The sequence below is a fragment of the Tetrahymena thermophila genome, assembly GCF_000189635.1.
Source record: "Tetrahymena thermophila SB210 genomic scaffold scf_8254431, whole genome shotgun sequence".
Taxonomy (NCBI): Eukaryota; Ciliophora; class Oligohymenophorea; order Hymenostomatida; family Tetrahymenidae; genus Tetrahymena; species Tetrahymena thermophila.
Genome location: NW_002476212.1, coordinates 554,914 through 580,688, shown reverse-complemented (window position 1 = coordinate 580,688; position 25,775 = coordinate 554,914). Strand labels below are relative to the sequence as shown.

The 25,775-nt window shown below is 22.2% G+C and overlaps 4 protein-coding genes across 4 annotated transcripts; 2 read left to right on the top strand and 2 right to left on the bottom strand. All coding sequences in view use genetic code 6, as the record gives it.

The window, feature by feature from the left end:
- Positions 1 to 188: 188 nt before the first annotated feature.
- On the top strand, positions 189 to 6,886 carry TTHERM_00313410 (transmembrane protein, putative; the record flags this gene model as incomplete). Its single annotated transcript, XM_001033522.2, has 12 exons — positions 189 to 228; positions 294 to 708; positions 767 to 842; positions 1,306 to 1,507; positions 1,886 to 2,287; positions 2,444 to 2,824; positions 2,938 to 3,768; positions 3,830 to 4,287; positions 4,351 to 4,433; positions 4,485 to 4,645; positions 4,706 to 5,444; positions 5,500 to 6,886. The coding sequence occupies 12 exons, from the start codon at positions 189 to 191 to the stop codon at positions 6,884 to 6,886; spliced, it is 5,175 nt and encodes a 1,724-aa protein (XP_001033522.2).
- Positions 6,887 to 7,832: 946 nt separating this feature from the next.
- On the bottom strand, positions 7,833 to 9,098 carry TTHERM_00313400 (Ab-hydrolase associated lipase region protein; the record flags this gene model as incomplete). The annotated part of the gene is made up of 1 exon (XM_001033521.1): positions 7,833 to 9,098. The coding sequence occupies one exon, from the start codon at positions 9,096 to 9,098 to the stop codon at positions 7,833 to 7,835; it is 1,266 nt and encodes a 421-aa protein (XP_001033521.1).
- Positions 9,099 to 11,730: 2,632 nt separating this feature from the next.
- TTHERM_00313390 (transmembrane protein, putative) lies at positions 11,731 to 17,664 on the top strand (the record flags this gene model as incomplete). Its single annotated transcript, XM_001033520.2, has 10 exons — positions 11,731 to 11,746; positions 11,815 to 12,211; positions 12,344 to 12,422; positions 12,624 to 13,212; positions 13,385 to 13,765; positions 13,827 to 15,112; positions 15,187 to 15,269; positions 15,319 to 15,479; positions 15,550 to 16,288; positions 16,351 to 17,664. The coding sequence occupies 10 exons, from the start codon at positions 11,731 to 11,733 to the stop codon at positions 17,393 to 17,395; spliced, it is 4,776 nt and encodes a 1,591-aa protein (XP_001033520.2). The 3' UTR covers positions 17,396 to 17,664.
- A 1,369-nt stretch (positions 17,665 to 19,033) lies between these two features.
- Positions 19,034 to 22,805, bottom strand: TTHERM_00313380 (sodium calcium exchanger protein; the record flags this gene model as incomplete). The annotated part of the gene is made up of 12 exons (XM_001033519.3): positions 19,034 to 19,139; positions 19,206 to 19,337; positions 19,403 to 19,529; positions 19,587 to 19,662; positions 19,725 to 19,930; positions 20,256 to 20,589; positions 20,668 to 20,725; positions 20,780 to 20,984; positions 21,033 to 21,139; positions 21,208 to 21,335; positions 22,284 to 22,568; positions 22,638 to 22,805. The coding sequence occupies 12 exons, from the start codon at positions 22,803 to 22,805 to the stop codon at positions 19,034 to 19,036; spliced, it is 1,932 nt and encodes a 643-aa protein (XP_001033519.3).
- Between the last annotated feature and the right edge of the window lie 2,970 nt (positions 22,806 to 25,775).

Genomic DNA, 25,775 nt, shown 5'->3' with positions numbered 1-25,775 from the left:
TAGGCCTTTGAAAGTAAACAAAATGAGCTTTGTAATTTCTGAATAGCATTGAATATCTGAATTTATATTTAAGAAATATTCTGGTTTTTGTTACCAAAAAATTATCAAAAGAATTTAATTTATTAAACAATCATAATAATTAAAATAATAAAAAAAATAATAAAAGTTAGTAAAAGAACAACTAAGTGATGTCTTTATTATTCATTTCAGTGATTACATTTTTAATAAGTAAATATATTTATTTAACTATAAATTACATTTAAATAACGCTTATGCTTAACTAAATTATCTAGAATATACAATATCATAGGTATAGATTCTAAATGAAACCTTTAAATAATTAACTTATGATGATAATCTTGCTAACACTGAAAATTATTGGGTTAGTTAACCACCTTTTAGTGAAGGTGGAATAAGTTACTAATGTTTAAAAAGTCTTGAATTCTAGCCATAGCTATTATTAATGGGACCAAATTAGCAGCTCACTAAAGTATTTAACGCACTATCCTTGACTAAAGGAAAATATTTTTATAAGTTTAATGTGACTTTAAATCTTCTCTTAATTGATATGAATAGATCAAGCTTTTCTTTATCTCTTACTTTTAATGGGAAATCAGTAACTTTTCCTTAATAAGGATAGAGCAGTTATACTTCAAATAGCAAAGATTTTTATTGTTATGAAGCTTTGACATATCTAATACCATGCTCGTAAATAAATTTAAGCAAAAGTTATTTTATTTATTTATTTTTTCATTTCAATGAATAGAGATTACTGCTTTGGATAAAAATATGATTCTTAGATTAGTATAAGCAATATGTTTTCAGGTTATCAAGATAATATTGTAATTATTTATAATTTTTCGAGATTTACTTAATTTAATTTTTAACCTGAATTGTTTGTTATAAATAAATAATCCCGAATTCACCAAACTATTTAATAATCAAAGAATTATTCTGCTATATATTTAGAAACTGAAAATTAGTTTATAAGCGTAATTAAAGCCATTTTTTAAATTAAAAGAATGCTTTTAATAATTTCAATAATATAAATGTAATTTACTGTAAACAATATTGTTAATTACTTAAAAAATAAAATTAAGTTTGTGTTATAATTAATGATATCATTTTGATATTGAAATACTTAATTGATTTATTTTTTATAAATTAAAACATTATAATGGGCTAATTTTAAATAACTTTATTTATTTAAAAACATTTTTTCGATTTTCGTTTGTTTTTTTAATTTACATAATTTTATTTTTAATGTTATTTTATAAAAATGACTAAAAACCTTTTTTTATAAAGTAAATTTAATTAAGCTCTAACGCAATCAATGATGAATAAGTTGGGATTATTAGCTTACAGATAGAAGCTTATCTCTGTGACCCTAATTGTTTGAAATGCTAAAACAGTCCAACTTAATGCATATAGTGCTAGAATAGCTCTTAAGCAATAGATTTCGAATAATAAAATTGTGTTGATAGTTGCCCATCTGGATATTACTAAAGTAAATATTTTACTTTTTACATTACAAATAATATTTCTTTCCTTACAAAAAATGATAGCAATTAAAATAAAAATAAGAATTTTAAATTACACTTAATCTTTTCCACAATAGTTTTGCCTAATTAGAAAAGAAATTTGAATCTCATAAATTACCTTAGATACTAAATTAACTTAATCAAACTAAAAATAAAAATAATCCCACCTTATTACTTTTTTAATTTAAATAAAAATACTGCATAACAAAAAAAATATCTAATTCTTTTATCAAGTAATACTTGTTTTTTTAATATTAGCTATGATTTTATTTGTACAAATATCTTTTTATAATGAATCCTAATTAATTGATATTTTTTTTTAATTAATTTAATTAATATTATAGCGAATGATGCTTCATATCCCCTTTAGCAAGTTTGTAAGAAATGCGAGGTTTAAAATTGTGAATAGTGCACTAGTGGAATGACATGCTTTAAATGTTCAGATGGATACTATTTTGATGGTAGTCAGTGTTCTTAATGTGATAGTTTATGCGGTACATGTTCAACATCAGCTTCTTTATGTTTGACTTGTAGTGATGGATATTACATGGCAACTGGTAGCATATGTACTCCTTGTCCTACTGGATGCTCATCTTGCTCATCTAACACTTATTGTAGTTCATGTAATGATGGTTATTACTAGCTAAAAGTGGATAGTTAAACAGCAACATGTAATCCTTGCTTGTAGAATTGTAAATCTTGCACAGATAATACGTCTTGCAAAGAGTGCTTTTAAAATAAATACTGTAAGGTTTAAAAATTTTCAATTAAAAAATACACAATAATATTTTTTTAAACTAAAAAAATTTTGAGAAAGAAAAATTAACAAATTTTTGAAATAAAAAGAACCTAAATTTAAAAAATATGGCTAGTAATTAAAAATTATTAAAAATAAAAAATAGTATACAATAATGACATCAGTAAAAATTATTACTATTAATGCGTTACTGACTGCGGTAATAATTAATTTATTTCTAATGATAACTCTAAATGTATAAAGTTTTAAGATTCAAATTGTATAAATGCTTCCCCTTCATAAGGTTGCTAAAATGGTAATTGTAATTTTCCTTAATATTCAAATTTCCAAAAAGAATGTGTTTAAAGCTGCTAAGATGGGTTTTACAAAGGATTTAAAGACCCAAGTTAAACTTTTACATAGTGCTATAAATGTCCACAGGGAAACTAAAAATGTAGTTCTTAAAATTATTCTATCTAATGTGAAAATGGATACTATTTATAACATGTAAGTACACAGCAGCAAAATTGTTTATAGTGTGAATAAAGTAATTAAATTTTTTATTAATAAATTTAAATATTAAATAATAAGCTTGTAAATAAATCTTCATATTAATTTTTCATATAAAGATAAATAATAAAAAAAAAACATTTATAATAGATTGTGATTCGTGTACAAACGGAGTAAGTTGCAAGAAATGCAGCAAAAATTATAATCTAGACGGTGCTACTTGTGTATAAGAGTGCTCAGGAAGTTAGTATAGCTAAGATTAGATTTGTAAGAATTGTCCCATATAAAATTGTTTAAAATGTAAAGATAATAAAGTGTGTGTTAAATGCAAACCTGGCTATGATATAGTAAATGGCATATGCGAAATTTCATGTACAGATGGTTAATTCCGCAGTTTAAAAACTTTAAAATGCACTAGCTGTTTAAGCGGATGTAAAGTTTGCACTAGTTTAATCGGCTGCTAAGAGTGTTTTCCAAGATACTTTGGACAATAAACATGTTCTAAATGTGATTAAAGCTGTTATAATTGCCAAGGACTATCACCTAATCAATGTACCTCTTGTGATCCTTAGTCAAATCTATTTTTATATCAAAATTAATGTATCCCAAAATGTCCAAATGGTTACTTTAACGATACTTCGTCGATGAGCTGTGTACCTTGTAATGATCCTAATTGTAAAGTATGTGATAAAGGAACTAATACTTGCTCATTATGCAGTGATCCTGACTTATATCTGGTAGATAATTAAACCTGCTCTTCAACTTGCTAACAAGACCACTAAAACTTTACAAAAAACAATATTAAATAATGCCTTAAATTATCTTGTCCTACTGGATATTACTAAGTTGAAGATAAATGTAAAGAAATATGTGGAGATGGCTTAAATTTCGGCGAGTATCAATGCGATGATGGCAATAATCTAAATGGAGATGGTTGCAGCTCAATTTGTGGGATAGAATATCTCTTTGTTTGTCATAAAGGTAAAAGCTTTTTTGAAACTTATTTTTGATTTATAATTAATAAATTTTATTACTTTAATAGAATCTAATCATGGTAAAAGTATTTGCTATCTTCCTCTTTCTTATAAAGCATCTTCTCAGAATAAAAATTAAGTTATTTTATAGTTTCTTACAGATGTTCAGGTAACTTAAGATTTTATTAAGTACTTGAAAATATCTCTAGAAGGATTAAAATCTTCTGCATACACCTATGCACTTTCAAATTCAAAACAGAGTAATATGATAAAGATTGAGTTTTAATTTAACATTCAAGTTTAAAATACAATCACTACTATCATTTAAAATGGCCAAATACAAAATGTTGAAGAACTTACGCTTACTAAATCTCCAAAAGGTTCCTACATTTTAGATGCAGCAACTCAAACTGTGTAAATGAATACTGAATATGTTGCTTAGGAATCGTAAAAATAAGCAGCTTAGAGTATTTAAGCCACTTCTAAAGCTATTTCGACAACAGTAATAGCTTCTCTAGTTCCAATAGTAAATTAAAATTAATATTTTTAAATTCGTGTTTACACAAATGAATGAATATAAATAAATTAGACTCTATCAGGTGGAATTACCCTAGTTGCAAGTATTATTGATATTGCATAGATCATAAAGCTTCATAAATATTTAGATATAGAGTAAAAAAATATTTTAAATAATATGATATAAAATTAATTTTTTTATTCTAGATTTCCTGTTAATTTGGAGCTCTATTTTACTGTTTTTGAAGATTTTTCTTTTCCTTTTGTAACTAACTTTTTTGAGTACGCTATTCCTGAACACTATGAGAAACCTACTTTTGAAGTATTTGAATAGAAAGATCTTCAAGCTCTTTTTATCAAGAATGCAGGTATTTAAATTTTATTTTAATGAATAAAATTTATAAAATAAAATATTTATTTCTAAATAGGATAACATTATACTTTGTTTATATTTACTGCGGCTGTTCATTTATTGCTTAAGCTCATAGGAATTAAGTTTAAAATGATTGGTAAATTTGTTGATAAACTTTTTATTTATGCCATATATCATGAAGTAGTTATGTCTGTCTATTTAGAATTAGTTTTCAACATTCTTTTATAGTTTACTAACATGAGTGTTGAAAAACCAGTAGACTACCTTAATTTAACAGTTATGATGTTAACTATTATTTTTGTTTTACCAATTCCCTTTGCTGCTGCTTACTTGATGAAAAAACATTTTCATAGACTCAAAGAAAAGGATATTGAAGAAAAATTTGGTAGCTTGTATGAAGGATTGAAGCATGAGTATATCTGTATGATATACTTTATCATTTTACATTTTAGAAAAATATTAATTTCTTTGTTGATAATATACTTCTATCAAGTAACTATCGTCTAATGTGCTATTTTGTCTATCATGCCTCTACTTCTGTTAGCTTTTGTTATTAAAAAACAGCCTTTTCAACATAAAAAGGAGAACATCAAAATGATAATTTAAGAAATATGTTTTTCAATTTGCTGCTTTTTATTTATTGGATTAAAATCTATGGATGGCTCACTTGAAGAAAATAGAATCTAAATTAGTTGGGCAATTATTACATTCTTTACAATAATACTTCTTCTCCATTTTTATTTTAGCATGAGAGAAATCTATTATGTTATCCTTAAAAAACCTACACAATTTATGTAAAATAATTACAAAAATTATTTTATTTTATTTATCTATATTTTATGAATCTAGATTTGTTATAATTGTTAAATTTTGCTAGAAGCTCAGAAATCAACCAAAAAAAGTATCTCCATAATCAACAATATCAAGTAAAAAGGATAATTAGGACTAAATTTTTGAAAAATAAAACTTATAGAAATCGATAATCTCATGTAATAATAGTTATAGTAAAAAAAGCAGCATAGAGTAGTAATTAAATATCAATAACTAAGAATATAAAAAAAATTATAGTAAGGAGGATGCTGCAAGTATTGAAAATTATTGCATGATTGATTAAGCTAAACAGAAAACAGCAAATATTATTTCAAATAATCAAATATCTTGTTAAGATTTTTCTTAAGTAAATACATTTAGAGAATTACAGTTTTAGATGGCAGAGGATGCTGCTTAAAAAATAGAAAATTTAGTTCAGGATGCTCCTTAAAAAATAGAAAATTTAGTTTAGGATGCTCCTTAAAAAATAGAAAATTTTATTTAAATACCTTTTGGCAGAAGAATACCAAGAGCTTTTACATACAAAAATCTTTTTAAAAATTAAGAAAGCGGGTTTTAATCTCCAAATACTAATAGAAATAGCACTAGATTTACAGAGTTTCCATCAACTTTATTAGCACAGTAAAGTTCATGTGATGTTTCTTTTAGTAATAAGATCTTAGCAAATAATAATTAACCTTTAATAGATAGTCCAAGCGACAGTGCTAGGCAGATATATAAGTCAAAATACTCAAATATAATTTACCTAAATAACTCTCCTAAAAAGAATTAAGATAGTGAAAAAATAATAGAAAATGAAGATGACTTTAATAATACAAATTAAATATAAATCCAAAAATACATACGAAGATAAGAAAATAAACAAAATTCTTTTCTTAAAATATAAAACTCAAATGTAAATACTAATAATTAAAAAATCTAATAAATAGAAACTGTCCCATATCAAATATAATAAGAACAAAATTCAAAAGAATTTAAACATGATACTCTGTAAGATTTATAAATATAGGATCTTTAATAATAGAAAAATTCTGATGATGATAACACCATTCAGTAATAAATAAAAAGTGGATTAGTTATCAAAAGCCTTAAAAGAATATCTGTATAAGAAAATAATTTATAGTAATCGAATTCAATAGAGAACCAAAACCTTGAATATAAAGATTAGTCAGAGAAAATAACAAGTTTAGAAAAATTAAATTAAAAAATGAATTTAAATAAAGATAATTAATCTATAAAACTTGCAGAAGAAGATGACTTTGATTAAAATTTCTCAATAATTTAATCAAGTAAATCTATATTTTTTAGGTCTAAAAACTAATCTTAGACAGGAGTAGTAACATCAGGATATTCTAAATTTCACTAAAAAGGCAAGAATAACACTATACTAGTAGGTTAATAGTGAAAATAAATCTTTTCATATTTTTAAATAAATTTAAGTTAATTTATCTAAAATTGAAATATTTTACTTTCATAAACTTAAAATTTATATTAATTCAATGATAAAATACAATTAAAATATTTTTTAAATTAAATAAATATTCAATTTAAAAAATAAATCTTTAACCTTAAACTTATATTTTTTATTTTAACTTTAATATTTTATAATTCATAATCTAATCTCTTGTTAATAATTGTATATAATTAAATAAATTAATAATTAAATAAATAAATAAAAAATTAAGTTAAAAATTAGTTAATTATCATTTTTTTAAATTATATTTTTAAATTTTTAATAAATAAATGTTTGGTTTTATTATTATTTAAAAACTTCTTTTCTTAATTCTTAAAAAGTAGTTAAATTTCTTTTTTTCTTCAATAGAATATATTACTTGCTTTATTTAGCTTTATTTGCAATAATTAGTATATAAATTTTTATTTAATATTTTAACAAAATGATTAAAACAAAAAAATATTTATAATTATTCAAATAGAAGATTTATAACATGAGTTAGTTAAAAGTGTAAAGTAAGTTATTCTAAAATGAATTAAATAATATAGAATAATAATTTACATAAGTAGAAAATTATAAATAAAAGTATTGGTCTAATTTGATTAAATCTAATAAATTAAATTTTGAGTAAACAAAGAATTGTAATCTCATAAATTCATAGAATCTATTTTTAATTAAATTTACTCAATTTTAAGCTTTACTGAAAGATTATCATATATTTACAAATATTGATTTTTTTTTTTGTTGAAAGATTTTTAAAATTTAGTGGCAAAAATATGAAATTTAAGCAATAAGCAATTGAAAATAGGATAAGTTAGTTAGTTAGTTAATTGAACAAACAATTAACAAATATATACAATTTTTAAATTTAAAGGTTAATAATTAAATTGAAATATCATCAAACTAATATTTAAGGGATGAAATTTAAGAATTCATTTTCTTTTCCAATAATAAATGAGCAGTGGCCTTCATTAAAAAGTGTTATAGTGACATTTTATGCATTTACTAATTATTCTTTTAAATAGTAGATATCTTCTAAGGGTGTAATAATATCTTGAGTTCCTGCAAGAATGTGGATTTTATTATTAATATTGCTTAAAGCGTATTCTGGAACTTATGTAGAGTTGTACATAGCAAAGTTCTTTTCAGCACCATAATCAAATTTTTAGAATTTTTTAGATTTCATTAATTAATTAAAGTGAATATAAGCTTTTGTGCTTGTTCCTGCAGGATAGTGGTACATTAATTTATAGAATAAATCATGATTAATTGGAGATTCGAAGTTATCAGTTGTGATTCCTACGGAGAATTCACAGATGTAGGGGATAGCTCTGCATAAATAATAATTAAATGCATTCATCTATAGGAATTTGTGTAAACCAGCTTACTAGAAAAAGCTTAGAACGTCTACTTTTTAGATAAAATCAGAGACAGGAGATGTACCATGTAAGATAAGAGCAGCAGGTGTCATTAATACAACATTTTCGAAGTAACTACTAGGTACAGACTTATCAGATAAAGCAGCTAAGATAATAGTACAACCTTATGAATGTCCTATGTAGTTTAATTTAATTTATTCATTTTATTCTATAGTTTATTATTAATTTTATGCTTATTAATTATATATTTTATTTAAAATATAATTGGCAACAGCAGGAACATCGTATTTAGCCATATCTTAAAAGCTGAAGTCCCAATATTCACTTTATTCTATAGAATAAATCTTGTGTTGATATGAATATTTATTTCCTCTGGAATTCATGATAAAAATATCATAGCCACTTCTAGCTAAGAAGTAAGCTAAACTTTTTTCTTCTACATTTCTGTTAAATGTATCTGAGCTACCACCTAGTCCATGTCCCATTAAAATTGGGTTTTTCTTCTATAATTATTATAAAGTCTCCATATTAATGCTTGTTTCATTATTATTAAAGTTCTGAGAGGTTTCTAACTCAGAATTATTTTTAGCTCTAACTCTGTGAATGCTTATGATGAAACCATCTTCGGTTTCAACAAAATGTTCTTCAAAATTATATCCTAATTTAATAGAACGAGTTTGAAAATCTTCAAAATCACTCATATCACCATCCTTGTAGATGACTATAAGAATTATATAGGCAATAAATAAGCCAATAATTTGCAATTTAGCAGTTTTGTTGGACATTTAGAATATTTAATATATGTTAAGATGTATAATTGATTAATTGCTTTGTTATTTTTTATGTTTTACTTTTTATTATTAGATAAATAATTACTAAATTTTAGTCTTAGCTTCTGACAGATTTAATTAAATCTTTTTTTAAAATCTAGATTATTTATTTAATTATTTTGGCTAAATTAGAAATAAATGTTAATTTATTTTAAAATAATGATGCCTTATAAATTGTAAACTAGGCTAAATCTACTTCTTTTTCTACTTTTAATATGAAATTTTTATAAAATGACGAGTTAAAAGTATTGATTTGCATTTTAATTAATTCTCAGATTATTCTAAATTCTTTCTAATTTAGTAATAATATTGTGATTTAATTAGAGCGTCATGTAAATTACTTATCTCATCATCTTTCTCCTGTATAATAAACACTTCGTAATACTTAATCTCAAGGTATAGACAGCTATTTTAAAAATTAATTTCTAAGTAATCAAATCATTTAACTAATATTAATAATTATTCAAAATTTTAATTACAACTAAAGTAAAATTTTATTTTCGATTTAGTATCAAAAATAGTTCTGAATGCAAACAACATATATTAAAAATTTCTTCAAATATAAATATAACAATTAATATAAACTCTTTTATGGTATTCTTCTAAAATTAATACAGCAAAAAATTTAATAATAATCCAAACATTTATTTTCAAAATAAAATATTTTTTTGAATAAATATATTACAAAATTTAATAAATAAATATAAAATAATTATAATATTTGCTTAATTTTTAACAAGTTTTTAATATTTATCAAAGCAAATAAATATAAACTGTAAAATTATAATTTACAATTTGATTATTTTCATGCTGTATTAAGTAATCTAAATCTTAAAAAGCTTTTGATATCTAATAAAATAAAATATAAGCATACAAATGATCAGTTTATATTAATTTTAAATTTTAATAAAAAACCCAAAAAGTTATAAATAATAAAATTAGTGAATCAAATATTTAAATAGACTTTTATTTCATATTTAATTTATATATTATTTTATTACATTCAAAAAACAATTAAGTAATTCAAGCTATATTTAATCTATCTCTTAACTTTTTTTAGTTATTAATATTTATTTACTGATTTTAAATTCTATTCTTATAAATGCATTATATAATTTTTTAAAAATTGGATATTATCTCAAAAATTTTCAACTATTAATTTTAATAAGAAAAATCAAAAAATATTTAATAATATTCATTATTAATATAATCTATTTCATCATTAATTAAGAGCTCTGCTACTCATAATTATAAATATCCAGATTTTTTAATAAATTTTTTTTTAGTATTTAATTTACATATTATAAATTTATTTATATTTGAGGAGTTAGAGTATTTTAGAACTATTTCCATAAAAATTTTATTATTATGTCAAGATTAATTTTTAAAAATAAAACTTTGATATATTTATTAATTATTATAAAAATGTTTCTATGTTTTTATATTTTTTAAAAAATCTTTATTAGTAGTTTAAATATATTTTAATATAAATATTTTAGTTTAATAAAAATTATATTTATTTATGAAAATATGTGTATAACTGACTGATTGAGGGTATCTTTTTTATTATGATAATAATTTCAAATTGATTATAGGATACTCAGATTTATGTAAATTTATAGATGAATAAATTATTTAAAAAACTTAAGATACTATAATATTTTAAAAATATTTTGTTTATTTTTAAAAGATTAAATTTACTTAAAATCAATTATTATTTATTATTTTTTCTTGAAATATAGGATTAAATATAAAATTTATTTAAAAATTTTTGTATTTTATATGTAAAATCTCCTTAAATATTTAAATAAATTTTATTCTTGCAAAAAAATATTTCAAAGTAAAGAAAGTTAAGTCTTTTTTAAATTTTCTAAATTTACTATTTAAAAATAGAAAAAAAGTTAAGTCATTTGATTAAAAGGTATTTTTAACTAAAGATAATAAATTGTTAAGCCCAGCAATCCAACAGGTTATTTTTTAACTTCTAAAGAAATTATAAATGAAAATAAATAAAAGACTTTTATTGTACAAAATTATATTTTATTAAAATATTTTTTTATTCTATTAAATTAATTTTAAATTTTATATAATTATAATTGCGAAAAATTAATAAAATTTTAATTGCCTTTTCAAATTGGATTTATCTAAATATTTAGATAAGATTTCTTTAAGCGCTTATTTAATTTAATTGATAATATCCATAAATAAATAAATCCTTTTAAGTATAATTGATAATTTTACTTTCTAATTATACCCATCCAATAATTATATTCTAAAAGATTTTTTATTAATATTTTTGTTACCTCCTTAAGAAAATTAAATTAGTGGTAAAAGCAATTTGTAAAATTTAGACTTTTGAAAATAATAATTATAGATTACAGAAATCCAAAACAGAAAAGATTCATGCACCTTCTTATTAAAAAGTTTGCTTGTATTATTTCTATCAAAAAAAATCTAAAATATTTAATTAAATCAATTGAATAGAAAATTAAGAAAGAAAGTAATAATAGATAGAGAGATAAAAAGATAGATGTTATCAGCATTATAAATGTATTTTTAGCTACAAATTATTGTTATTGTTATTATTATGAACTAAGTATAGGGTATTCATTTTAATTACATGATGTATATCCTGAATATAAGCAAATTTAATATAATTTTTTTAAATTAGGAAGATTGCTCACAGTGGTCCAAAATGAATAGTACAATAAGTTCACTTAATCTATAAATTTATCCAATCCATAAAATTATTGGGTAAAAAAGCCAATTCCGTTTAGTGATTCAGTTCAACTGAGTGTTTAATGTGTTAAGAATAGAGATTGGAATCCTGAATTCTTGATTTTATAAAAGGATGAAACTTTAATAAAGTATTTAAACACTCATTACTATTCTAATAGCACTAATCACTTCCAAATGATTATAAATGCCAAAATTCTACTTATAGATGTTACTTAGAAAGACTTCACTCTCCAAGTTAAAAGCGGTGATATTATCAAGAAAATTTCAAATTTGATAGGCTCTGATTCTCAATATTGCTATGAGTACCATCAATTTAAAACTGATTGCAAGTAAGTATTTAATAGTCTTTATTAATAGATTAGGTTATTCACTTTCTTCTTAAATCTTGAAAATATCAAAATCCATTTGGTTTTTCATTTAGAAAATTAAGTAACAATTAAAACTCTATTATTTAAAAATAGTGATTACTGTGCAAGCTCTGCATATGACTCTTACGTGAATTTGACTGTTGGTTTTGAAATGCACACTGACCCATTAATTGTAATTTTAAAAATTTGTCAAATATATTTGCGATTTGTTAAGATTTTATTTAAAATTTAAGCTAGCCTTACTATTTCATATTTATCAGATTTTCTTTTCTAAAAATTATAGCTTTATTTAATAAATATTTATAAAGCTTTTGTAATAAAAAATTAAAACTTGATTTTGACAATTGCTCAATCCATTATTTTTAATTTTAAGAAATTAGAATTCTCTTCTGAAAATTTGCAAGAAGGCTAGTTTATTGGTATACACTCGTTGAGTATATAAGTAGACTTATGTGATGAAAATTGTTTAAAGTGCAGTGGAAGCCCAGATAAATGCTCAATATGCAAGGAGAGTTCTCACTATTTAGATATTTCTACTCATAAATGCGTATAAAACTGTAGTTTAGGATAATTTGAAGATACTGATTAGGCAAATCCATCACAAAAAGTTTGTAGACCATGTATTTTCTAGAATTGCCTAAAATGTGAGAGCACTCAATGCACATAATGTTAGTAGGGTTATCATTTTGATTTTTAAGAAAACAAATGTGTTTTTTGCCAATAATCTTGTGATATTTGTGCAGACACTTCCACTTGCTCTCAATGTATCAAAGGATTTTATTTAAATTAAGGTATTTGCTAAAAATGTTAGTCAGGATGTCTCGATTGTAAATCTGAAAACTTTTGTAATGCTTGCTCGTAGAATTATTATTTAAACAATAATTAATGCTAAAAGTGCTTACCTTTTTGCTAAGATTGCTAAGATGGATAAACATGCAAATAATGTTTACCTGGTTATCTATGTAAATTCTATTTAACATATTTTTAAATATCTTTATTTTTTAAAGAACCTATCTTTTCTTATTGGCAAATCATAAAACAAAAATTCTAAATTTAAAAAATAAATAAATTAGCTTTTCAATTAAGTCTACAAATTAAAAGCCTATTTTAATCTAATTTCTTTTTAATCATAAGTTAAGAAAAGAATAGACTCTATATTGAGTGATGAATGTGTAATTGAGTGTGGTTAGAGTTTCTTCCCATCTAATGACAATAAAACATGCATTTATTAAGATGACTCTTAATGTGAGGAATCGATTGATAAAATTAATGGATGCTAAAATAAAAAATGTAGGATCTTAGGTTCAAATATTTTTGCGAACTACAAAAAAGAATGTATTTTAAACTGTCCTCAAGGATATTTTAAAAATAAAATAAGTGAAGATAGATATTCATGTGTCTAATGTCCTTAAAACTGCTCAAGCTGTGTATCTATGAATGAATGCACAGAATGTGCTGATTAATATTTTTTATAGAAAAATTTTTAGAATACACTATGTTAAAAGTGCCCTGAATGTAATTAACTTTTATATTTCAATATTTATTTTTATACTTAATTACTCATTTAATAATTTAGAGTGCAATAGTTGTACTTAAGAAAACTAATGTACAAGCTGTAAGGATGGTTATTTTCTTGATAATAACTAGTGTCTTAAGGTTTGTAGTGGATCTAAATATGGAAAAGATAATAAATGCTTTGATTGTAATTTAGTCCACTGCTCTAAATGCTTTAGTAGTGATGTTTGTGAAATATGTGAAACTGATTTTGTTGAAATAGATGGTTAGTGCTTATAAAAATGTCATAATGGAGAATATAGAGAAGGTAATAATCCTTATTGTTCTAAATGCCTAAAAAATTGTATAGATTGTACAAGTGGTACTTAATGCAATAGTTGTAAAAGTGGATTTTATTTAGCAAATAATTTTTGTAAGCCTTGTGATAGTTCGTGCGAAACTTGCTCAGGCCCATTACCTTATCAATGTCAAACTTGTGATGAGAAAAAAAATTTATTTCTTTTCTAAAATAGCTGCATTTCTTAATGCCCTGATGGATATTACCAATCAGGAAATAAATTATGTTAGTCTTGTTCCAGTAAAGGTTGTGCAAAGTGTTCTTAAATTAACTAGTGTTCTTTATGCAAATCTAGTTCTGATTTTTTGAAAAACGATAAAGAATGCACTCAAATATGCCCAATAGACCATTAAATCTTTATTGATGAGAATAATATTTTAAACTGCTATAAAATAGAATGTGAATATGGTAAGTAATAGAATTAAAAGAAATGTGAAGAGATTTGTGGAGATGGAATTGTTTAAAATTAGGAATGTGATGATGGTAACTTATAAAATGGTGATGGATGCAATGATAAATGTTAAATTGAACCTTAATTTGAATGCTCTTAAACTAATATTAATCTTCCATCTATTTGCAAATTTGCTTTAGAATATCATTTATTAGATCAGGGAATAGAGAACTCATTTGTAATTTAATTTAATACAAGCGTTGATTTATTAAAAGAGGATATTTTCGATCTGTAAATAGAATCTCTCAATAAAGATGATTTTAGTTACTCAATTGGTACTTCTTTGTCAAAATAAAACCAAGTAGTAGTGAATTTAAATTTCAAAGTTTTAGTGCCACCATAAATATAACTTATTGTTAAAAATTAATTTGTTGAAGATAGCTATATCAGACTGATTGAATTTAATGAAAATATTGAGTTTGTATTAAGAGAATAATAAAATGCTATAATAATTAAGAGCTAATACAACCACACTAAAGATGAAACAAGAGCATCTAAAGTTATAGAAATTTTAGCCAAAATATTTTGTACTTTAATTATGATTTCCTTCATACCATTAGTAATTAATTAATTAATCAATCAATAATTACTTGAATTTAATTAAAAATTTTTAAAATAAATTTATAAAAATAGGTTTTTCTTGGTAATTCTAATCTCTTAGTTAGTATAGTTGATGCTTTATAGATAATTTAATTTCACTCTTTTATAGATATTAAGTAAGATTAATTTAAATTCGAAAAGTTTAATAGTAAAATATTAATTTAGGTACCCATTAGTTTTATAGGAGTTTTTGAAAGTTTTCTCAGTGTTCGATTTTAAGATATTTAAAAATATTTTCTCTGTATTAATTCCTAATAGCTTGGATAGATACTCATACGATTCTTTTGAAAGAAATAATAGAAAATCCATTTATCTTTTAAATACAGGTAATTAATTAATTAATTAATTGATTTTATGAAAAATAAATCCTTTATGATTAATTTAACTATTAAATAGGATAATACTACACTTTATTTGCTTTGATTATTTTCCTACATTGTGTTTTTAAATTAATTGGGAAAAAGTATTCTCAAGTAAAGAAGTCTGCTGATAGAATATTTTAATATAAAATTTACTATGAATTTCTTGCTTTAGCTTATTTTCATATTGTGTTTTATACTTTTTTACAATGGACAAATATGCAAACAGAACTCTAGATAGAATATTTCAATTAAATTTTGATGTTTTTGACATTCATTATTGTGTTTCCAACACCTATTATGGGAATAATATTTATTAATAAGTATTACACAAAACTAACTGAAAGTAGCGTTTAAGAAAAGTTTGGATCTGTTTGGTAGGGCTTAAAAGAGGATCTATAGTCTAAAATATACTTTGCTTATGTTGGTGTAAAAAAAATAATTTATTGTCTGATATTTATCTTCATGAATAAAATAACAATTATCTAATGCGCCTTTTTAATTATTCCACCAACAATTTTTATTGCCTTCATAATTATGAAAAAACCATTTTTAAACAAAGCTGAGAATTTTAAGCAAATATTTTAAGAAACAATTTTTATTTTAGCAGCTATACTTTTAATTATTTTGAAAGCCAGTGATGGTTAAAAAGAATAAATTAGAAACATCTATTCTAGTTTAGTAATCGTATTGTTCTTTGGTTTACTTATTTGCCACTCACATTTTGTCATGGTTGAAATCAACAACCAATTCCTTAAAAAAATAATAAAATTAATGTAAAATATTAATTAAAAACTTTAAATTTAATTTTAAAAACAATTATTTTTATCAATTATAGAACACTCAAAGTCAAAGAAGCCTTTAAAAAATCTTAAGATAGATACTTAGTTAAATAATAAAATTAAAATAAAAACCATAAAAAAACAAAAAAAAGAAAATAGTAGAATAAAAAAATATTATCGAAAGATTTTTTGACAAAAAGAACTGAAGATATATAAGATGATTTTAATATGCTACAAAATATTCCTAGATCTTACAATTTCGATTAGATTGACGATAAGGAATTTTTAAATAATTAAAAAAACAAGAATATTTAGGTGCTTAATTCTGTCAACTATGCCTAAAAAAATAGTGAGAATTCATTGAATGGTATCCTTCAAGGTAGAAGCTTAAATGAAATAAACCAATCAAATTATAAGGAATCACAATAATAGTTTGTGTATGAATCATCCCAGTTAATAACATTCATGGATGTCAGCTAATAAGAATCTCAAACAAAAAAAGCTTTTAATAACAACTAATAATAATAGATGGATATAACTATTGAAAAAGCTCTAAATGAAAATTGTACATATTAAACCAACACTAAATTTAAAAGACCAAAAATTAACATCTTAAAATAGCAATTAATAAATGATTAATTATCCTCTTTTGCAGACTTAAATTAGATCAGTTTAGAGGTTGAATCTCCTATTACAAACTAATTTAAACTAGAATCATAAACACACCTTGATTTTAGTTCATATTCTTCAACTTCAATAGGTTCTCCTGATAAATTAATAAAATAGAGTAGCTCTTAAATACTATTATGCTAAGGTTAAATTAATTAGTAATAATCTATTAATGATTCTCCTCATAACCTAAATGATAATTAAAATGATAATGATAATCAAAAAAGTGTTAATGGCAACGATCAAAATTTTATTAACAGCTTAAACAAATTCAGAAATAAAAGAAAACACAATTCCTTGATAAGAAGATCTTTAAGACCAGCTTACGGTGCTAATTTTTTGAAATCACTTTCATTAAAAAATTTAGAATAAAGTGAATCTAATAAAAGCAGTCAGAGTAACCTAGATTAGAATATGAAAGAACAATTTTGAATTTTAGTTTCATAAAAATAGCAACCCTAAGATATTTATCTTTTTCATTTAATTAGATAAGTTGGTAAATAAAAAAAATATCATCCAAATAAAGTTGATATTGCTGTATAATTTGATAAATATTATTAGAGTCAATTTAAAACAAGAATTTTAAATTCCTTGTGTAAGTGTGGTGAGCTGAAGAAATTTTAATTTATTATCATAATCTATATGAAGTAATATGATGAAAATGTATAATTTATAATATTTTTAATTGAATTATTTTAAATTATTTTCAAATATTATGTATAATACTTATTAAAAAAGAATCTAATACCAATTAGAATTTAGTTTGGTCTTTATGTAATTAATATATTTCAAATTTTTAGATATTCAAATAATACCAAATTTAAAAATTATTTAGAGTAAATAATTAATAAATGAACAAATAAATTTTTATAAATTAAAAGCTTGAGATAAATTAATTTACTTACTTACCCGTTGTTAAGTAATTTACCTAAAATAAAATAAAAATCTTTTTTACATGATGGATGATATTAAATAAACATTTTTGTTTTAAGAGTAAGTAAGCAATTATACAGCATGAAAAAAATATATTTTAAGAGATATAAATTTGACTTTTTATGATTTAAATCTAATAAAAATACCCTCTAGATACATGCAAATAATTTATAAAACATAATAACTTAAAAAGAAATAAAAAGTAAAAAATAGTATTTTATTCAAATAGATTATATTAAAAATATTGCAATTATTATATGCATTCTATATAATTATAATAAATATAATTTATTTTATATGTTAATGAAAGCTAGCTATTTAAATTATAATTTTTATTAATATATTTGTAACACACTGAAAAACATTACTTTCCTTACTCAAATTAAGATATTTACGTAACGAATTTACTAAATTTCTTACCAAAAAACAATTTACTAGAGTAATCATTTAAGATCAATAATGATCGTTCTACTATAAAACTTTTTAATTTTTTAAATATTTAATTACTTAAAAGAAAAAAGGAATTATTCGTTTTCATAAAGAAAGAAAGTAATAATAAGTGAAATTATTTAAATCTTTCAAAGTAAATTAATCTTTCTTTAATGAATTTTGATTTTTTTTTTCTCTAGAAACGATAAAATAATCTTTACATCTGATGTGATATTTGGTAAGGTGGGGGGAAAAAGTGTGTAACTTTTTATTCGGTGATTAAAATCAAATGAGAAAATAATCTAAAATAATATAGAAGTATTTCTCAATAATCAGCATTACGTCAATTAAAAATGAAGATTTCTTGTTAGTCTTGTTTATGATGATGACATTTTGGATTTGATTGAAAATCAGTTGAATTTAATTTAATTTACGCATTTATTTGTGGATTTAGTAGGAGTGAAAGAATGCATGAATTTTCAGAAGAAAATACTAAGATATAATTTTTTTATAAGAAAGAATACAAGACTAAAACTATATAAATAAATTTATATAGTAGATATTAATTATTATTTTATATTTTTATATTAATATAGGTTTGTTTAAATATCGAAAGATATTTATTTAAGAAAAGTTTTAAGTAAATTGACAGTTAGAAAGTATGTGAGAGTGTTATTAAATAGTGACAGTGAAATAGTAATAAGTATTTCATTCAAAGAATTAGTCAGCTGCACAGAGACCTATGCAGATAGTAATTATGAGTAAGTAGTAATTTTTGATAAAGCTGGTGAATTTTCCTTTTTCAAAATTGTAACTATTTATTTGAAAATTAAAATAATTAATTAAATTGGTTGGTTGTTTTCGTGGTAAAAAGTATTACTTTTGTTTTATGGAACATATGAGTATAATTATGGTTGAAATAATCACAGAAACTAAGATTGTAATAGCAATACTGTTACTAAACCAGTCATTGATGTTAGAGCCTGTGAAAATAGATAAACCAAATCCTTGTCTATTAATATTGAGAAAATTAAATTGTTTTAAATATATTTTAAATAATAAAAAGAAATAGCTTACTTATAAGAGCTAAAAACTAAAGCAAAACCGAATCCTAGGTATAAATCAAATGCTTGTCCAGCAAAGCATCCAGTTAAAGCCATAACACCATATCCAACTTTGGCAAGTTATGAATTAGTAAAGAAATCTGTTTAAATAATTGTATTAATTAGTCTCAATAAAAAATTAAAATTTATTGCTTTACCTGTAGCAGAGTTTCCTAAGGCTAAAAGAGTCATACCCAAGAAAGTTTTATTCATTGATGTGAGAAGCTAGAAAAACTAATATATAAAATTTAATTAGTTCACTGTGAGTATAAAATGAAAATTTAAATTTAATTTACGTTAATAAAATCTACTAAGACTTAGGCTATAACACTAAGAATTGCAATAGCGACAAATATTGAGCCTAAGGAAAAAAGCCATTGGAAACAAGGAGCTTAGTCTTTCTTGGTAAAGAAGAAAACAATAATTGATAATACAAAAGAAATAGCAAGAAGAAGGTAAGCAACATAAAATCCTTCAACTCCATTAATTTGCATTGTTATACCTAATTATAAATAAAGTAAACACTTAAATAGGATTCTATACTAAATAATAGATTAATTTAAAAATAGGCAATCAAAATAGAAAAAAATAAAAAATTGTCTAAATTCTGTTTTAATGAAAAATAGTGTAAAGTTAGGGAAAAATAGTTGTTATAAATCTAAAAACGGATTTTTTGAATTTAAACAGTTTTTTTTAGAAAGTAGATTTATTTGTGCTTAAAAAAAATTAAATGATCCTTTGTTTGCCTGTTCTTTAATCAGTGAAATGAAAGTATAAAGCTTAAGTATATATGTATAGTAGTTTGTAAATAAAGATAAATAATTTACCTCCAAAGCAGAGGAGGAACACGATTGGAGAAGTGTAGCAACAAACAATCGCTCTTATTTTATTCCATTAAGAATCTTCAGCTGGAGGGATGATGAAGTATCTAATAAGGTCAATAGGAATTTCAGCTAAAGCTAAGATTTTTTCAGGGACAGACATTTCATGAAGCTTTTACTTGAAGTTTTCGTACTTTTCAGTCATGCTATCTTTGTTATTAGAGTCATTAGATGATTTACTACTTGATTCATCGTCAGCTTACTCATAAGTTTGAGCTTAATTTTAAGTATCGCATCTCTTTAGAGTATCAAAAGCTTCAGTGTTCTACTATTATTTTTACTATTAACAAACGTAATATTAATTATTTCATTCGTTTAATAATTTAAATAAAACACATCAAAAATAAATAATATTTACTTATTCTTCTAAAGAAGATTTTTTGCTTCTAATCCCATTTTCTTCATCTTCTTCTTAACTATTCAATTTGTAAAAGCGGTTATAAATTTTAATTTTCATTAAATAATCTTACTCTTCGGGGATAATTATCATGGGGATGCTTGGAACTTTGTTTTCTTGATCCTTCATGTCTTAATCGTTCGACTCTTTTAGATCGCAAAGAGGGAGATCTGATTATCTAAATTCAGCAAGAGTTGTTTGTCTATGCATCATAGCCATGGGGTCATTTCTCATTTATTCAATTTACATTTCGATTTGAATGTCATCTATCTTTTAAGCTGTATAAATTGTTAAAGTGTTGATGGAATTAGAGGAGAAAAAATTACTTTGCATTGTTTCCATTTTTCTGATAGTTTATTGTTGCTTAGTGCTATCCTCTGATTCTTTTTTTTGTGGATTAGTCTTATCTTAATAGACTACAACTAGCAAGAATCTAATTGCATTTAAAACAAAATATTTGTTAACAAACATGGAACGTGATGTATAAATTATATTAATTACATTATGTAGATACTTATAAAACCAATTGACATGCTTAAAGTTACTTCACCTATTATTGTGTAGATGAGAATAACCAAACATCCAATTAAATAGAATAGTTGATCTCTAAAAAAAGTTCTAGATTGAATCTTTGAAATTAATAAAAACAAAATAAATTAATTAATTAATTTGCTATACATCCAACAATAATTAAAATTAATCATTGTTCTTCTATTTTATTTCAAAATAATTTCTCCCTCCCTCCATCCCCTCTCATTTTTTCATAAGAGAATTTGCAATACAGACATAAAATATTTTAGCAATAAATTCATATATATTAATAGCTCACGTATCGATTATATAAATACTTAAAAGTAAGAGTACTTAATTGTAATGCAAGTATAGTATTTTTAGAAAAAATTATCTTCATTTTTTTCAAATCAAATCAATTTTATTTTATGTATGAAAGAATTTTATTTAAAAATGCTTTGTTAGATATTTGCTAAAAGGTGTAAATAAAAATCAATTATTTTGTTTTGTAGCATTGTGTTATTTATTATCCTTCATTTATTTATTGATTAGATTGAAGTTGGCTATTTCAAAATAAATATTCATTTTTCGTGAATAGTGCATTTATTAATAATACATAATATGTTTGAATTAAATTCATTGAAATGCATGAAATATTCTAAATAAGTTATAGAGTCTTAATGAAAAAAATAATCAATTAGCTTTTCAGAATTTATGAAATAATTGAAAGTATAAAGAGGAGAAAAATAAAATATTAAATTAATTAGGGAAAAGAAAATGGATTTAAATTTTTCTTCTATTTTTATTTGAATTTGTCTCAGCTTATTCTTGTTACTTTTAGGATTTTAAAATATTCACAAAGTAAAGTGAATAGTAAAGGAAGAAAGAAAAAAAGAAAGTTAGATTGATAAATAGATTATTTATTTGTGTATAAATATAAAGATAAATATATATCCCTCAAATTAAACCAATAAAATCCCCCTTAATACTACTAAACAATAATAGAAGTAATAACAAATAGTACAAAGATATTTCAACAACAAATAAAATGACAAATGAAGAATTACCTTGATTTAACCGGCGTTCTGAATACAATTAGCAAGAGTGTAAGTTGTCACAAATAGCCCTGCGCCAAATATAGATCCAACTGCTATAGAAATAGAATCATCTCCACTGTTTCCTGCAATAATTGCCGTGATCACATCAGGACCACCATTTCCTAAGGCAAGTAATGTTACGCCTGCCAAGGTTTGAGAGAGTCTAAAGCACTTAGCTAGCTTAGCTAATGAAGGGGAAAGGTAGTATTCAGATGTTTAGCTTAGTAAACGGAAGGAAATAAATGGAACCAATATCTAAAGTAAAGCAAAATAAATAAATAAATAATTAATTATAATAGAATGCGCATAATATAAAATATATACTGTAAGAAGGTCTAAAACAAGAATATTTTAATTGACTTAGCAATAGTAAAAGTAAGAAAATCTTATCATTTACTCAACATTGCAATGCTGATCTGCGTAAGCACAGATATCTTGCTATTGCAATGCCTGTATTTTTTTAAAAGTACACATTTAAGATTAGTCTGCCATTTTAATTTTTTATTTATTTTGTTTTTCTTTTTTTTAAATTCTCTCTATTTGTTTTTTTTTTTTTCAATTTTGTTAATTAATTTTTTTTTTTTTTAATTTTAATTTTTGATGAGCGCACATTGAGTATTTTTGAATCGCACTTTAATATTATGTCTATATAGTAGGCGTTATTTAGTTTTAGCTGATGTTTTCCTAACAATTTCTTACTTCTGTTCTACAACGGGTTGGTAACTAATTTAAACTAAGAGGCTTGTTTTTTTTGAATCCAAAATAAATTTTCAATAAAGAGATTGATAAGAATTCATCTTCATATTTAAATATTGAAAAAATAAATAAATAAGTAAGTAAGAATTCAATTTGAAAATTGTTTATTACGCAATAAAACGCTATAGAAGTATATTAATTATGTATTATTTGCCTATCATCTATTTTATTTTTTACATAAAAATATTAATTGTACTCAATTAGAAAACTTAGATTTATTTATGAATTTTACTCTTCAGTAATCTACAATTATTCGATTTCAATAACACTGCATAATCAATTATAGCATTTTAAAAAAATTAATTTTTTTTTGAATATTAAACCATATATGGAAAAGACAAATAAATATACTTAAAAAAGATAAAACATAATACCTAGAATTTATTTATTATTTAATATAATATAGCAATTTTCAAAAAAGCTGAAAGCTTTCAATAATATTATTGCATAGTACATGGTCTAGAACTAAATGATTTGTGTATTAAGATAAGCATTTATAGTAAGTTAAGCAAACATTTTTCTTATTTCTTACTCTATTCCAACAAATAATACTGTAGCATTAAAAATTATCTCAATTTTAAGATAAGATAAGAACAATTATTTTTAAGATATCTTGGAATTTTGGAAGGATTAACAAAAATCTATATCGTGTTTTTAATTTATTAAATTTACAAAACAATCAATTTCAACTAATAAGCTTTTCGTATGGGCTTCAACAAAGAAAGCATGATTAATTCTATTTAAACCCAGATCTATCAGTAAAAGTCCTGTTTATATTTTATTATTTGAATTTCATTTTTATTTAAAGTATTTTAATATAGGTTTGTATAAAGATAAAAGGATATCTTTTAGATACACGAAAGATTAAATTAAAATAATAGAAATTTATTAAGCTTAATTTATACTTTTACAGGATTTATCTCAGCTTTAAAGTATTAATTAGCTTGTTTAATAATTAATCTAAAAAAAGGTTGGTATTAAAAAAAAATAATTTCTTATTTAAAGTTAAACAAAATATTTTAAATAATTCATTAAAGCTAAAGCTTAAACAAAAAATTTAAGAAAAAATAAATAATAAAAAGAAAAAATACTAAGTTTATTTTATGATTTATACTTTGATATTTACTAGTACTTTTGAAGAACTTATGCTTAATTTTTAAATGATATAAGGCTTGAACTATGTCTTCTATTACCAATTTTATGTATTAATATAAACTAATATACTTATCATTTAATAATTATTCATTGAAGTATTTCTTATTACTTAAATTAGCAAAAAATATGATTTAATGTAACTAACCATACGAAGTATTCTAAGTAGCATAACTGTTAAAAAGTAAAATAAATGAACTTTTTTTCTTTATAAAAGAGGATAGATGTTATTAATCCTTTATCAAAGCAAATTATTGTTTTATTATAATATATTTAAAATTTACATTGAAAGAAAATGAGAAAAATTATATTTTTTAGTAAAAATACATTCTTAACAAATTTATCCCCTTTGTTAAGCAAAATAATTTGACTATTTTATATATTTTTGAATTTGCATTTAATAAATATTATCCACCAATAATACGATATTTTTTTAAAATTAAGCTTAAAATTATTAAAGTTGGTTACTTACCAAATTTTACTTTTAAAATCATATGGACAAAATAATTCTTATTTTAACAAGTAAAAATTTTGCAATATTATTTTATTTCAAAAAGTAAGTTTCAAAAAAATTATTGAAGATTTTTTTAAAAAATAAATAAAATAAAATAATTAATATTTATATTAAAATAATATTTTGTTTATAAAATTTAATAACTTAGTTGAATTAGTATTAAAGTATCTTATCTGGTATTTATTAATTAATATATAAATATTTTCCTCGACAAAGAGTAAAATTTATGAAAGTTCTAAACATATTTCTGAAATTAAATTAAACTAATTATTATAGTTATTTTAAAAACAAATATATAGTTTGTTATTCAACTCAATTTGATTTTGAAATACTTTTGTAAAATCATTTATTTATTTTTTTGTTTAAAAGCTTTTCATAGTTTATGTAATTTTTAAATAAATTATGTCATCAATTATTTAGATAAAATAGTTTTTTTTAAACATTTACAAAAGTTTAATTTGTCTTTTATTATTAAATGAAATACTAAATATTTATTCTCTTAATTAAATATATTCAAAAGTTATTAAATTTTGAATTGTTTTTTATCTTCTCTAATTATTTTTTAAATTTTAAAAATGCTTTTAAAAGCAATAATAAAATATACACAAATCTAATTAATTATTTTTCATATGCATGATAACTTTAAATAAACAGCATCTCAATATTTTTTTTGCTTTCTTTATCTAAAATTAATTTTTATTATGTATATTAAATAAATATTATAATGATATCACATAATTACCGACTTTTATATTAAAATAATTAATAATTTTTAATTAATTTATTTCAAATAAATGAATTTGTTAAAAATTTATTTAATTACATTTTTATGAATAAAATTGTATTTATTATTTACATTTATTTATTCTTTTATGATAATTAATGGTCAATTCAAATAATTAAAGATTATGATAATTAATTTTTTAATGAAATAATTCATCCAAATAATCTATCTATTTAAAATTGTTTTTCTTAGATGAAAGTCTTAATTTATTATTTAAATAATTTAACTTTTTAATAATATTAGTAAATAATTTATT